Source organism: Scardinius erythrophthalmus, assembly GCF_964197995.2.
Source record: "Scardinius erythrophthalmus genome assembly, chromosome: 15".
Lineage (NCBI taxonomy): Eukaryota > Metazoa > Chordata > Actinopteri > Cypriniformes > Leuciscidae > Scardinius > Scardinius erythrophthalmus.
The window spans coordinates 39717574-39733322 of NC_138235.1; the positions used below are offsets into that span (position 1 = coordinate 39717574).

The 15749-nt window shown below is 36.7% G+C and overlaps 1 protein-coding gene and 1 long non-coding RNA gene across 2 annotated transcripts; one reads left to right on the forward strand and one right to left on the reverse strand.

Annotated features, from left to right (window-relative positions):
* Positions 1–6106: 6106 nt before the first annotated feature.
* On the reverse strand, positions 6107–10232 carry pfn1 (profilin 1). The gene is made up of 4 exons (XM_081386861.1): positions 9305–10232; positions 8984–9131; positions 7266–7461; positions 6107–6629 (listed from the first exon to the last, which is right to left on the reverse strand). The coding sequence occupies exons 2-4, from the start codon at positions 9113–9115 to the stop codon at positions 6532–6534; spliced, it is 426 nt and encodes a 141-aa protein (XP_081242987.1). The 5' UTR covers positions 9116–9131; positions 9305–10232; the 3' UTR covers positions 6107–6531.
* On the forward strand, positions 8550–13250 carry LOC308703414. Its single transcript, XR_014031715.1, has 4 exons — positions 8550–8852; positions 12132–12157; positions 12265–12447; positions 12627–13250. It is a non-coding gene; the product is annotated as an uncharacterized lncRNA (long non-coding RNA).
* The last annotated feature ends 2499 nt before the right edge of the window (positions 13251–15749 follow it).

Sequence of the window (15749 nt, forward strand, 5' to 3'; positions counted from 1 at the left end):
AAGTCTATGGAAGCTTGTTTCCGCCACAGAATAAAACATTTTAAAAGATAATTGCGACTTTATTTCTCAGAATTGCGAGATATAAAGACAGAGTTGCGAGATATAAAGTGAGAATTGCGAGATATAAAGACAGAATTGTGAGATATAAAGACAGAATTGTGAGATATAAAGTCAGAATTGTGAGATATAAAGTCAGAATTGCGAGATATAAAGTCAGAATTGCGAGATATAAAGACAGAATTGCAAGATATACTGTAAAGTCAGAATTGCGAGATATAAAGACAGAATTGTGAGATATAAAGACAGAATTGCAAGATATACTGTAAAGCCAGAATTGCGAGATATAAAGACAGAATTGCGAGATGTAAAGTCAGAATTGCGAGATATAAAGGCAGAATTGTGAGATATAAAGTCAGAATTGCGAGATATAAAGTCAGAATTGCAAGATATAAAGTCAGAATTGCGAAATATAAAGACAGAATTGCGAGATATAAAGTTAGAATTGTGAGATATAAAGTCAGAATTGCAAGATATAAATTCAGAATTGCGAGATATAAAGTCAGAATTGCAAGATATACTGTAAAGTCAGAATTGCGAGATATAAAGACAGAATTGCGAGATATAAAGTCAGAATTGCGAGATATAAAGTCAGAATTGTGAGATATAAAGACAGAATTGCAAGATATACTGTAAAGTCAGAATTGCGAGATATAAAGACAGAATTGTGAGATATAAAGACAGAATTGCAAGATATACTGTAAAGCCAGAATTGCGAGATATAAAGTCAGAATTGCGAGATGTAAAGTCAGAATTGCGAGATATAAAGGCAGAATTGTGAGATATAAAGTCAGAATTGCGAGATATAAAGTCAGAATTGCAAGATATAAAGTCAGAATTGCGAAATATAAAGACAGAATTGCGAGATATAAAGTTAGAATTGTGAGATATAAAGTCAGAATTGCAAGATATAAATTCAGAATTGCGAGATATAAAGTCAGAATTGCAAGATATACTGTAAAGTCAGAATTGCGAGATATAAAGACAGAATTGCGAGATATAAAGTCAGAATTGCGAGATATAAAGTCAGAATTGTGAGATATAAAGACAGAATTGCGAGATATACAGTCAGAATTGTGAGATATAAAGTCAGAATTGCGAGATATAAAGTCAGAATTGTGAGATATAAAGACAGAATTGCGAGATATAAAGTCAGAATTGCGAGATATAAAGTCAGAATTGCGAGATATAAAGTCAGAATTGCGAGATATAAAGTCAGAATTGCGAAATATAAAGACAGAATTGTGAGATATAAAGTCAGAATTGCAAGATATAAATTCAGAATTGCGAGATATAAAGTCAGAATTGCAAGATATACTGTAAAGTCAGAATTGCGAGATATAAAGACAGAATTGCGAGATATAAAGTCAGAATTGCGAGATATAAAGTCAGAATTGTGAGATATAAAGACAGAATTGCGAGATATAAAGTCAGAATTGCGAGATATAAAGTCAGAATTGTGAGATATAAAGTCAGAATTGCGAGATATAAAGTCAGAATTGCGAGATATAAAGACAGAATTGCGAGATATACAGTCAGAATTGTGAGATATAAAGTCAGAATTGTGAGATATAAAGTCAGAATTGTGAGATATAAAGTCAGAATTGCGAGATATAAAGTCAGAATTGCGAGATATAAAGTCAGAATTGCGAGATATAAAGTCAGAATTGCGAGATATAAAGTCAGAATTGCGAGATATAAAGTCAGAATTGCGAGATATAAAGACAGAATTGCGAGATATAAAGACAGAATTGCGAGATATAAAGTCAGAATTGCGAGATATAAAGTCAGAATTGCGAGATATAAAGTCAGAATTGCGAGATGTAAAGACAGAATTGCGAGATGTAAAGTCAGAATTGCGAGATGTAAAGTCAGAATTGCGAGATATAAAGACAGAATTGCGAGATATAAAGTCAGAATTGCGAGATATAAAGTCAGAATTGCGAGATATAAAGTCAGAATTGCGAGATATAAAGTCAGAATTGCGAGATATAAAGTCAGAATTGCGAGATATAAAGTCAGAATTGCGAGATATAAAGTCAGAACTGCGAGATATAAAGTCAGAATTGCGAGATATAAAGTCAGAATTGCGAGATATAAAGTCAGAATTGCGAGATATAAAGTCAGAACTGCGAGATATAAAGTCAGAATTGCGAGATATAAAGTCAGAATTGCGAGATATAAAGTCAGAATTGCGAGATATAAAGTCAGAATTGCGAGATATAAAGTCAGAATTGCGAGATATAAAGTCAGAATTGCGAGATATGAAGTCAGAATTGCGAGATATGAAGTCAGAATTGCAAGATATAAAGACAGAATTGCGAGATATAAAGTCAAAATGGCGAGATTTAAACACAATTGCGAGAAATAAACTTGCAATTCTGACTTTTTTCCGCAGAACTGCAAGTTTATATCTCACAATTCTGACTTTATAACACGCAATTGCAACTTTATGTCATGCAGCTCTGTTTACATCTTGCAATTGCATGTTATAAAGTCAGAGGTGCGAGATATTAACATGCAATTCTGAGGGGGAAAAAAGTCAGAATTGCAAGATAAAAAGTTGCAATTACCTTTTTTATTTTTTTATTCTGTGGCAGAAACAAGCTTCCATAAGAGTCAGATATTTATAGAGGATTAAAGAAAGAAGAGAACAATGATTGGGGACTGTCTTTTCCTTTCGGCCGAGGTGTAGAAACACTCAGACTCTCCCTAGGCGACCTCCAGACTTGAATGAAAGGTCAGGGTTGAATTAAAGGGGGAAATGTGAGAGTGCGTTTGGGTTCGGACCTAAAGGGCACCTATGATGATCACACACACACACACACACACGCACCGCACGCCTCTCTTTTCCCTGTTTCCCCCTCTCTACCCTTTAACACCAGGCTAAAATTAGTTTCACTATCATGAGAGCTGACGGACACTTGTGTTGTTCGGGATTCACAACACTTGACATTCAGCCGTTATGTACGGCGTTAAATATGTCAGAAATAGTGTCGACTGCTTCGAGCCATACATTCGCTTTTTTGGGCTTCAAACTCCCATTCACTCCCATTATAAAGCTCGGAAGAGCTAGGATATTTTTAATATTGATCTGATTGTGTTTGGCTGGAAGGCGAAAGTCACGTGGGCTACACCTAGGATGGCTTGAGGGTGAGTAGATTATGGGATAATTTAACTTTCTGGGTGAATTAACCCTTTAAGGCTTATTCATACCAAGAACAATAACTATACAGACAACTATGATAACCTATATTAACCTCCACACAAATGGACAATATTGTTTTGGTTATTAACTCGTGCTGCAGTTTTGTCCTCTAAATACTCTCAGAGTTGGAGTAAATCACTCTGCACAAGTAGCAGTGCTTCGCCTTCTGAGAATATAGTTCCCAGTATGAGTACGGTTAGAAGATGGCCGTGTCTCATGTGACCTTGTTATTCGTACACACTGTGACTATACAAATCACAACATGTAAATAGGAAAATTTTGGCATTATTTTGTCACTTGGGACTAGAGCAGTATGCTAGCTGGAGCCGTTTACCTCCAGTGTTTGTGCTAAGCTAGGCTAGCGGTGGGTGTGTCAGACAGAGTTACGGCACAGAGATGAGAAGGGTATGGACTTATCTAACTCTGGGGGTGACGGTGAATAAGCTTAAGTCCCACAAAGTCAGCGTGTTCCTTTAAATGCTCGAGCTTGTTTATGGATTCTGATTGGCTGTCAATTTTTTAAATCGTTCATCAGCTGAAGAAAGCAAAAAATATTCTGAAAGAGCGATATTTCATTGTGTTGTTATTGTTATTATACTTGTGGTGTGTGGACTCTGCTATTCTTTTATATTTTTGAACGATTTTAGAACCATATCGTTATCGCTCTTGGTGAGAACAGCCTTTAGAAAAAAGGTTCAGTGTACATATACAGAACCCTAGTGGATAAACAAGGAGAAAATTATTGCTTAATACTTTCATCTTTAACTGTTTTTTTTTTTTTTCGAGTGAAAAATTATGTTTACAAGCTTTTTTAATTAAAAAAAAATGTAAGTAAAATTAAAACAATACTTATTACTCAAAATGTGCTTTGAAGCACCTGACGGACGTCTCTCTCTATTTATATTCTATATAGGCTATGATGAACCTTTTTTACTGAGTGTGTGTGTGTGTTCGCTATCTCTGGTTAACCATGAAATGAATCCTGCTGATTATTCTGCCCGCTCGCGACGCAGAACATGCAAACACCGTCACGGCAAGAGGTTGTGGCGATTATTTGAATAACAAGAAAAATCTAATCTCTCGGAGAACAAGAGACATTCAGAACAAAGAAAATCACGTCACCCGCCGCAGCCGCATGATGGCGCTGTATCTGTGTGTGTGTGTGTGTGTGTGTGTGTGTGTGAGAGAGAGAGAGAGAGAGAGAGAGAGAGAGAGAGAGAGAGAGAGAGAGAGAGAGAGAGAGTGTGTGAGTGAGTGTGTATATGTTATTCTATTCCAGTGGGTCTTAGACCTGAATGCACACACACTCATGGGGACTCGTGTCACTGTGGACTTAAAGTGAGGAAACAAGCTTATAAATCATACAGAATGAGTTTTTTTGAAAATGCAAAAATGCAGAAAGTTTTCTGTGATGGGTAGGTTTAGGGGTCGGGTTAGTGTGTGTGTGTATGTGTGTGATGGGTTAGGAGTCAGGTTAGTGTTTGTGTGTGTGTGTGTGTGTGTGTGTGATGGGTAGGTTTAGGAGTCGGATTAGTGTGTGTGTGTGTGTGTGTGTGTGTGTGTGTGTGTGTGTGTGTGTGTGTGTGTGTCTGTGTGTGATGGGTAGGGTCAGTGTAAGAGGACAGAATATACAGTTTGTACAGTATAAAAACCATTACGTCTATGTAGAGTACTCACAAATATAGTAAACCAGACACATGTGATTGTGTGTGCGAGTGAGTGTATTATGTGTGTGCGAGTGACTGTATGTATGTGTGAGTGAGTGTATGTGTGCGAGTGAGTGTGTCAATCTCTGTCACAGATCTGACGTTTCATGTCTGTGTCACATGCACAACTTCCTGTTTCCTCTGTTGCACCAGTGTTCCTCCACAGGCACTGAAGAGTGTGTGACCCGCTCACACAAACATGCTGCCAGATTACTTTAAATGTTCCTGGTAGGGCTGCACAATATGAGGAAAAGCTGCGATGTGCGATAACATTGTTTAATATTGCGATGACAATATGACTTGCGCTAAATATTCAAATGTGAATGTTAGCTATGCTGTTCCCATGTCTTAGTGCTTTAATAGGTTCTTTGCGTGTTAGGTCAAACGTTTATTAGCCGACCAGCCTGGTTCACCCAGCAATATCACTTTAAACGTTGCCAATGTTTTGTTTGGCTTTTGAGAATGTTTGCAGAGGCCTTTTGCATAATAATTTGCTCGGCTGTTAGGACAACAATAAAGGTTAATTGTTGCGTTTAATTGATTGCGATCATTTACATCCATCAGCAATCATTCAGCTCGTGTTTCATGACTCTGTTGAGTTTTAAACAGCCTAAAGAGGGTTCGTGTTGTTCACTCGAGTGCAAAACCTTTCCTGGAAGAGGAGAATCAGTACGGCAGCCTGTGATTGGCCGAGGCACTCGCACGCATCACCCACTGAATATTATAATGAGCTCTTGACTGGAGTGCTGTGCTAATAAAAGCTAATCGTTAAAGTCATCAACTGGAATAAACCCTAAACAGAATCCAGCAGAAATATTAGATGAAAAACGTAAACAAATATGAGAAATGTTGCCTTGACTGAAATAAGAACTGGAAATAAACGCTAAAGTTGAAGCTTAATAGTAATATAAAAAATAAAAAAAAATACTAAAAATTAAACTAAATTTAAAAACTATAATATAAATGAGCTTGCGGACGAGTTTCAACTGTGATCCAGTTAGTTACACTGATATGAAACGTGATATATGAGATTAGGAATGTTTTGAATCATGACATGCGTTCGCTGACGTTTATCGTGTGGTGCGTTACGCCCCGGCCTGTTCCTCCCACATGAACACACGGACAGGAGCAGATCCACAGAAACTCATTCTCTCTTTATTTGGCATCGAACAGTCAGAAATCTGGGTTTTGTTCAGCAGGATTTGACACAAACAATCATACAATCAAATGCGAAATGATGACGCTCCGCCCGTCCGAAACAGCGAAAATACTATAGTACCATAAATCAATCAAATTAATTAATTTGTTATAAAACTAATAAATGAGTTTGATATAAACTAGAGTTTGTGTTCCACTGCCTGACTGGAGAGATGACGAGGAGAAGCCAAGATCTCAAACTCCTGGAATGTTAAAACGGACATGATGAAGATGATGATGAAGATGATGATGATGTTTTGAAGTCTGGTTGATCTTGGATCTGTTCTTCTGGCTTCTGGAATGGATTCCTGAAGATGAAGCGGTAAAGTGGGCGGAGTCAGTAGGACCAGGGGCGGGGCTTGTTCACATGTTCATCTTCCTGAGGTATGCGGTCATGTCAAATACGAGTGGATTGATTTTCCCTCCATGAGCATCTTTTACTCCTTTAGCAATGATTATCGCTGAAAGAAAGAGAGAAAGAGAGAGAAATAAATATCACAGGTCAAATTTACCCTGCAGAGTCAAAAGAAATATAAACAAAATATAAATTATATATTATTATGCATTCAAATTAAATATAAAATAATTTTTTTCAAATATAATATTTGTGTATGCTTTATATATAAAAACATGTCTAGGTCAAATTTCATCCCAGAATCTAAAGAAATATAAATAAAATTTAAATGATCATATAATTATGAATTAAAATTAAATATAAAATATATATTTTTTTAACTATTTACATAAAATATTTGTGTATGCTTTATATAAAAAACATGTCTAGATTAAATTTCATCCCAGAATCTAAAGAAATATGAATTAAAATTAAATATAAAATAAATATTTAATAATATAATTATACTACAATATAATATATAATAATTATATTTAATATATCAAGAAAACAAAGTATTTTTAGAAGCACTGAAACATTTTGCATTGTGTGACACTCAACATCCTGTAATTTAAAAACATTATTCTCTGCACTGTAACGCATCCGGACATTGAGTTTTTGGTAACTGTGATACCGTTTTTAATTCCTTCTATGATGATTGTTAGTCACCATGATGTATCCACACATATTTTATGGGTCTCACCTTTCTGAGTTCTGCCGATGGTGAATGAAAAAGGGTCGGGCTCTTTCTCTGAGGTCTTCATCTTGATGTCCATGGTGTTCTGGCCGTCCACATTCAGAGCGTCTCTCAACACTGTGCACTTCCTGCCAGCCAGAGTCACACCATTGGCAAACAGCGTCCCGCGGTCACTGGCTATAATAGCCTGAACCTCTCCTGCCTACAGAGACACACACACACACACATTGTGAGTGTGGATTGTGGGTGATAAAATGGTCCAGAACACACATGCTGAAACATGTAGAAACATTTCACACACAGATTCTTGCACGGCTCATGTTTTGTCATGTTCCTGAAGACGACGCTCACCTCAAGACAAGCAAAACACACGCCATAAATCTACCCGTGTTTCTATGTTTGAATGTATTCCATCATTCCAGAAGATTCTTAGATTGATTCTTTTATTTCAACAAGATTTTAGGTTTAAATGCACATTAAATTGTAAAGAAGTGTATATTTTAGATGCTGAACTCACTGAGTTTCTCGCTGTTTAAATTTTAGGTGGTTCTGTGGTTAGATGAACCAGCATGAACACTACAACAGCCCCAGATAAGCTGCGGTCATGTGATGAATTCACGGTTTCTCTTAAAAGGGACTTTCACAGTATGCATGACAGACAGCATCTCTAAATTCTTTAAAAGTCTGAGCTGCATGTTACAACAAGAAAGGGGAAACAGACACGCACAACATCACAGACACACACACACACATATATATGTGTGTGTGTGTCTGTGCTGTTGTGCAGTTGTGTGTTTCTGTTTCCCAATTCTTGTTGTATGAATTATATATATATATATATGAAGAGTTCAGATGCAAAAACCTCTAAATGCCATCTGAAATTCTCTTCTAGAATGATCGTTTTTATGAAGCTTGTATATTCAAGTTCAATAATTTCACTTAAATGGCAATTAATAGGTAATCTTCATTGCCATTTAAGTGAAATTACTGAACTTAAATATACGAGCTTCATAAAAATGATCATTCTAGAAGAAAATATATATATAAAGAGATCTCAAAATCAAGTTAAAATGAAAGTTAGCGAGAGGAACCCAAGAAAGGAAGTGCACACACACACACGGTGTTGAAATAATCAGCGGTCAAAACTGAATGTTGCTTTATATTAGACGTAATGGATAATATATCTCATACAAATGTATTCTAAATATTTAATAGCTGATGATAAAATCATCTGACATTTAGAACGAGAGCGTGCGCGCCATGGGCGGAAGCGGGGCGCGCGCGCGCAGAGAGAGAGAGGTCCCCACTTCCGCCTTTCAGCACGCATGACCAAATAAGGAGCAGTTCACAGATCTCCGCGCGACTGCTGTGGGGAAATTCAGCGCGAATGAATTAACGGTCGATCTTAAGGAGAGATATATTTTTGTTACCCTGAATCAAACTAATGAAAACTGCAGTAATTTACTTTCACGAAACTTATAGCAAGGTTTGTGTCTTCACACGGCTACACACAACGAGAACTACCGTTATCATCAGCAATGCTGCGAGCGCATCCTGATTTCCAAAGACTTTTATAAGCGGACGACAGAACATGTAAGTAAAAAAAAAAAAAAAAAAAAAAAAAACTAGTGACATTCAAATAAATAAGTACGTAAATAAATAAATAGATCATAATCAAATGAAACAAGCGAATAAAAATAAAATTTTATCTGTAAATGTTGTACCGTGACTTGGCTAAGCCAGCCGCCCGGCGCCGAAGCCCAAACGGACTCCTGACCCGGTGTCAACCCGAGAATGGCCGCATCATCCACCCATTCGCTCTTGGTCAGGTTGCTGATGTAGCTGTCCCAGCTCATGACTGCTGCTTTAGATCTGAGGAGCAATAAAACACGATCAAATATCATTAATATCAGTATAAACACGCCCAACTTTTCTTTATTCTGCTGCGAAAGAGAACTTCGATCGCGTCACTTAGCCTATCATCCATGTCGCGAAAGCTCCAGGAAAGAGATTAAAAAACAAAAGGGATAAGAGAGAGAAAGTACCTGAATGCGTCTCTGCTCCGATGCAAAGTGAGTTTGAGGAAGTCCGTGTTGGTTTATATGCAGCAACGCGCGAGCCCTGCCCTACGGGCCACTTCCGCACCGCGCGAGACGCTTATGCTAAACATATAATGAAGATGCACTGTTTGCACAATACGTTCACGTCGCAAAGTTTACTTTTTAAATTAGTTGTATGCATCCAGAACTGTGATTTGCAGCTAAACAAATGAGTGGATAAATCAGTGACAAAAGTAGCACATAGGCGCACTCAGTGCACAAACTGTAGTGCATTGTTAAATGAATTTATGAGAAGGAGGAATAAAGCATTGGCTACATACAATCTGGATTTTTTTTTTTTTAAATCAAGAAGAATATAAGTTTGCAGTCTTTGTCATTATTCAAATACAGTAGTCAACATTTGAAGTGGATCAGAAAAGTTCATCAAGTACATTGTTCAAAATTCATGTATAACTTTGATGAAAGGTTTTGATTCACTTCAAATCTTGAGTAATGTATTTGTTATGTGCAATTGCATTTTAAAGGGATAAAGTGTGAATGTTGTTTACCAGATAGTTCTCAGTAGCAATTGATTTCCATAGTAGGAAAAAAAAAATTCCTACTATGAAAGCCAATTGCTACTGTCAACTGTCTGGTTGTCAACATTCTTCAAAATATCTTCTTTTGTATTAAGCAGAAGAAAGAAACTCATACCGTTATGGAACAACTTGAGGGTGAGTAAATGATGACAGAATTAAATTTTTTGGGTGTTTGTAGTGTTCCATACAAATATAAAACAACAAATGTAAAAACACCATACAAGTATCATAGTCATATGATAGTTTTGAATGAGGAACAGACTAAAATCGCATCTCTCAAATCTTCTTCACACTTCCACACTTGAAATGGCACATCGCATTTTGATTACATGCCATAAGCAAAAAAAAAAAAAAAAAGTTCTGATAACATTTGCTAACATTCCCAATAAGTTATGTCAACGTTATTTCTGGATGGTCTCAGAATGTTTAAAATGTCCAGAAAAAAAAGGAAGTAAATACGTTCTAAAAAGTTCAATGACCAAAGTATAAATAACATTCTTGTGCTGACGTTTTGAGAACATTATCAAAGACAACGTAACTTTAAACCAAAGTTCTAATACTGGAAGAATGTTTGAAAGAACCTTGCCAGAACTTTCTGAAAACGTTCCCTGTTAGCATGGATTGCATACGAGCCATATGGACTGCAGTTATGATAGTTTTATGGTTTTTTAAGACTAAAGGTCTAAAAGTCCGAAATTCTCGTTCGAAATTTTCACGTTAAAAAATAAAAACGACCTCGCGTCGTGTCAATCACGCCTTCGAAACTTTCGTCCGACATAAAAAAATGTCGGACGGAAGTAAATGCATAGCTAACATTAACAGACAATGAGCAATATATTTTTAAAAGCATTAATTAATCTTCGTTTATGTTAGTCAGTTAATGCTAACTTTGACGTTACTAGTTAACTAGCTAACTAAGACGTTATTAGTTAATGCTAATAAGAAAAATTGTATCGGGTTAAATTTACTGCGTTTTTCGCATCCGTAGCAAGCATTTTGAGAGGTGTTTTGACAATTCAGAGCCACCGTACAAGCAAACGCGAAAATCCAGAATGGCGCCTGACAAGTCGATCCACTTCGTCTCTCCGCACAAAGCACTGCATGACAAAGAAAGTGTGAAATACAAAAGAGAAATGAATAGGATTGCGGAACAGCTTGGAAAACAGGATGATCCTCCTTCTCTACGCAATCTCAGGATTGGATGGACCCAATATTTCCTTTTATCGGGTCAATATTTCCTTATTGAGAGGACAACAAAATCATCCTCACTGATTGAAGACTCCATTTTGTAATGTTTTGAGTATTTTTTCGCAACGGATTAATTAATACGCATCGTACCTCGTGAGCAAGGTTTCTGTGCGTGATGAGTTTTTAGGATGATGAATAAGAAATGTGAAAATTTCGGATTCGGTGTGCAAGGAAGAATACGGACTCAGTGTGCTTTAAGAACAGGAGAAGAGCTGCATTAAGATTCTTCAACCATTCTTATTTTGTGTTTCACAGAAAAACGGGATTGACTGCCACCGAAACTTTCGTCCGACATAAAAAAATGTCGGACGGAAGTAAATGCATAGCTAACATTAACAGACAATGAGCAATATATTTTTAAAAGCATTCATTAATCTTCGTTTATGTTAGTTAGTTAATGCTAACTTTGACGTTACTATTTAACTAGCTAACTAAGACGTTATTAGTTAATGCTAATAAGAAAAATTGTATCGGGTTGAATTTTGTGCGTTTTTTGCATTCGTAGCAAGCATTTTGAGAGGTGTTTTGACAATTCAGAGCCACCGTACAAGCAAACGCGAAAATCCACAATGGCGTCTGACAAGTCGATCCACTTCGTCTCTCCGCACAAAGCACTGCATGACAAAGAAAGTGTGAAATACAAAAGAGAAATGAATAGGATTGCGGAACAGCTTGGAAAACAGGATGATCCTCCTTCTCTACGCAATCTCAGGATTGGATGGACCCAATATTTCCTTTTATCGGGTCAATATTTCCTTATTGAGAGGACAACAAAATCATCCTCACTGCTTGAAGACTCCATTTTGTAATGTTTTGAGAATTTTTACGCAACGGATTAATTAATACGCATCGTACTCCGTGTGCAAGGTTTCTGTGCGTGACGAGTTTTTAGGATGATGAATAAGAAATATGAAAATTTCAGACTTTAAGAACAGGAAAAGAGCTGCATTAAGATTCTTCAACCATTCTTATTTTGTGTTTCACAGAAAAACGGGATTGAGAAAACACCAAGGTGAGGAAATAATGACAAGAATCCTTATTTGTTTCCCTTTTAAAGCTTGTCAAACAGGCTCCTGCATCATGATTCTCAGATAACAAACTTGTTCTTGTGTTCTGAAGGTTCTCAGAAGGACTTGATTTGATTCACAGATGCAGTTTCACTCAAGTCCCCCCCTTCCTAAGTTCATTTTGACTTTGGTTTTGGGTTAAATCTGAGTTAAAGTGTTCAGGTTTGAGCTGATCTGGAGTCATGGGTTAGGCCGAAGTTTGGCCGTTTGCAAAGCGACAGAAAAAAGGGAGGAGGTAAAATACAGCAGATCTTCACCACAACATCCTGTTTGTGAATCTGCAAACTGCATGATATGACAGGAAGAGTTACAGAGACAGTGAATGAGATGAACTGAATTTCATTCCACTACTGTATATGACTGTGAGAATATGCTGTGGTGAAGATAATCTCTCTTCTCATGTTGTCCTATCAGAGCTGACCAGACGGCACTGAGAAGTGACCAGTGAAGGAACCAATCAGACTGTGCCATGCGAGAGAACGAGGCGGGAGCAGAGTTGTAACAGGGGCGAGGGAAACCGGTCAAGAACATGCCAAATTTAGTCTAGGGTTCAAAAGAAAAACTTGCAATTATATTGTGCATTTCATTTTTTATTAGTTGCATTCAACGCTTTCACTTTTGAGGGACTTTGAGGGATTCACATTAGATTTTCTGGTACACTGCCATAAGTTAGGTGACATAACCTAACAATGAACAATACTTCTATAGCGTTAATGTTCATTTTTAACATTTACTGATACATTTTTTTTTTGTGAATTAACTTCCCAGTGCATTAACTAACCAACATTAACGGAGATTAATGAATACTTTTAAAAATATTTTGCTCATTTGCTGTTAGCTATACATTTACTACGAGGCAGGCAAATACACACACATACACACACATGCAAACACACAGGGCACGTGACATTTACTGCACAATTGCTGTATTGCAGTAATGTTTCAAAAGTGTTTAATTCTGGAAAATGGGTAGTACTTAACAAAAAGTTCACATTTGTTAACATTAGTAAATTAAAAATTGTATCATATATCAATATTAAAAATAAAAATATTTAAAATAAACATTAACGCTGTATTGTTCATTGACATTTAGTTAGGTAACATGAATTAACAATGTACCAGAAAATCTAATGTGAATCACAAATAAAAAGTCCCTCAAAAAACTTAAAATCTTGCTAACATTAGTTAATGCACTGTGAACTAACATGAACAGCTTTATTTTTATTAACTAACATTAACAAATACAGTAACAAATGTATTGCTCATGGTTATTTCCTGTTAGTTAATACGTGAATTAATGTTAACTAATGAACCTTGTTGTAAAGTGTTACCCACAATCTCTACTGGAGAAAACAGATCTACTGGAGCTGAGGAATTCATGCTCATGTTCTCACTGGTTTGACCAGAGTGAGAGACGTTTCTATCATAACATGCGAACACACGCTGACTAATGTAGTGAAACGAGAATGTATGCCTGCGAGGCAGGCAAATACATACACACACACACACACACCCACAGGACTAGGAATCTTTTTGCTGGCTGTGTAGAATGTATTTGAAGCCAGTGCAGACAGAGCAGAGACATCCGTATCTTTAAGTTTATCAAGACAATTGATCAGCGATAGGCCTTTTTGAGCGAAGCAAGCAGAGAGATTGCATAATCATAGATCTTCAGCCAATAAAAAGCTCATTAGATCACTAAAATAATAGTACAAAGTCCAGAGCTCTAGATAAACACAGATGAACAGTTGAACAGAAGGTTCTGAGCCTTCTTGCATAAAGCATCTTAAAAAAAAAATCTTACAATTTATACATTTGTGAATTTCAGTCATGATGGTTCTTTTCGATAACACTGACTGTGGTAATAAGAATTTGGCTATTAACATGTAACATTTTAATTCTATTCTTCTGAAATGGGCGAATTGACTTTGATTGAGATTCAAAGATCCGAGTCGGTAAAATGATCAGAACTTCCCATCACTACTTTACATCCGTCTAGAGCGCGTTTATATGGAAAAACAATGGAAAAGTATCGCAGTGGAATGGAATAACACGTTCTGTGTGAACCGAGCCTAAAGATCGGCTGGTTTACATGATAAACATTTTAATTTATTAACGTATAAACTGATCAAATTACAATTAATGATATGGTTAACGGAACCTGGGTCACTCGCAAGAACAAACTCATCGAATCAAACACATGATCAACCCATTACTAGTGAAGTTTTCCCAACCTATGTTATTTTTAGGAAAATGACAGTTAAGGGGCTTTATGCAACACTTATCTTTTTTTTTTTTAAAGGGATTACTTAGACATTTATTAAATTATAATGAAATTTCACCTTAAAAAAAAAAAACTAGATTAGATCCAATTTATAGCTGAAGCGGATGACTTCAGATAAAAAACAACAGTGTCAAATAAAACTACTGACTTACAGTCAGTGATTATGAGTAAATTTAATGCTTACTGCTTGATAAATCCACATTTACAAGCAGATTGAGTGCATAGAAACTCTTTTGCTGTGGTTTGTGGAAGTGGGCTGTGGCTGATGAAGGTCTGTGTTGTTTCCATTGTAACAATGCCTTCTCTGACTGTGGGATTATGGGTAGTGTAGTCCTTCTCAAATTTTAAATGCCGTTTTGTGAACTTGAAGTTAAAATCACATTGACACGCGTCTACAACAGAAGCTTATGACGACACGTAAACTCGGTGAGTTTGTCCTGAAAGGTTTGTGTGTTATAAATTATTTTCTGTTTTTGTCTGAGGTATACCTTCACAGCCATGCTAATTTCTGTTTTATAGGTTGAGTGGAAGCTAGATGGAAATTCTACAGTCTAACAACACGCTGTCGATGTCGGCTTGTATTTCTGGGTGGAGTTTGTGGTTGGTTAAGAAAAAGCCTTGTGTGTGAAGAGGAAACTCATTTGCCAGTCAAATGTGGAAGAAAATGTCCATTCTGCAAATGTAATGAGCTTTGAGAACAATTGTGTGCTTTAAAATGACAAAAACCCCGAAATGACACGCAACATACTGCCGTGAAGGTAAAGCAACCAAACAAAACACATGATTTTAAGAATAAATCCTATTACTTAGTGTTCAGGTTTTTATCACATCACTGTGGCTTCTAGATTTTGTGGGTCAACCACTTTTAAAATGTCAAAATTCTGTTCCAGATCAGAGTTAGCACCACATTCACAGGGTGCAATTGCACTGATAAAGTTCGAGTGTGAAACAGTCGAATGCTAGAGTGTTAAGGTGAGATGTTGAGCAGCAGACAACCAGTCATAAACTGCTCAAATATAACCCAATAATAAAGATGCAAAAACCACCAAAAAAGGAACACACACACACACACAGAGCTTCAGTGCTGCACTGACTCAGTGACTTCCTGTCTCTGACAGGAAGTGGAGAAACTGTCTGTTATGCATGTGAGGATTCTTCTCTGATCTTAAACACCCTCCTCTGTTTCTTTCTCATTTCCACTCATCCTGTTCTCTTCTCACAACCTCTTCCTCTCATATAACCTCTGTTTGATT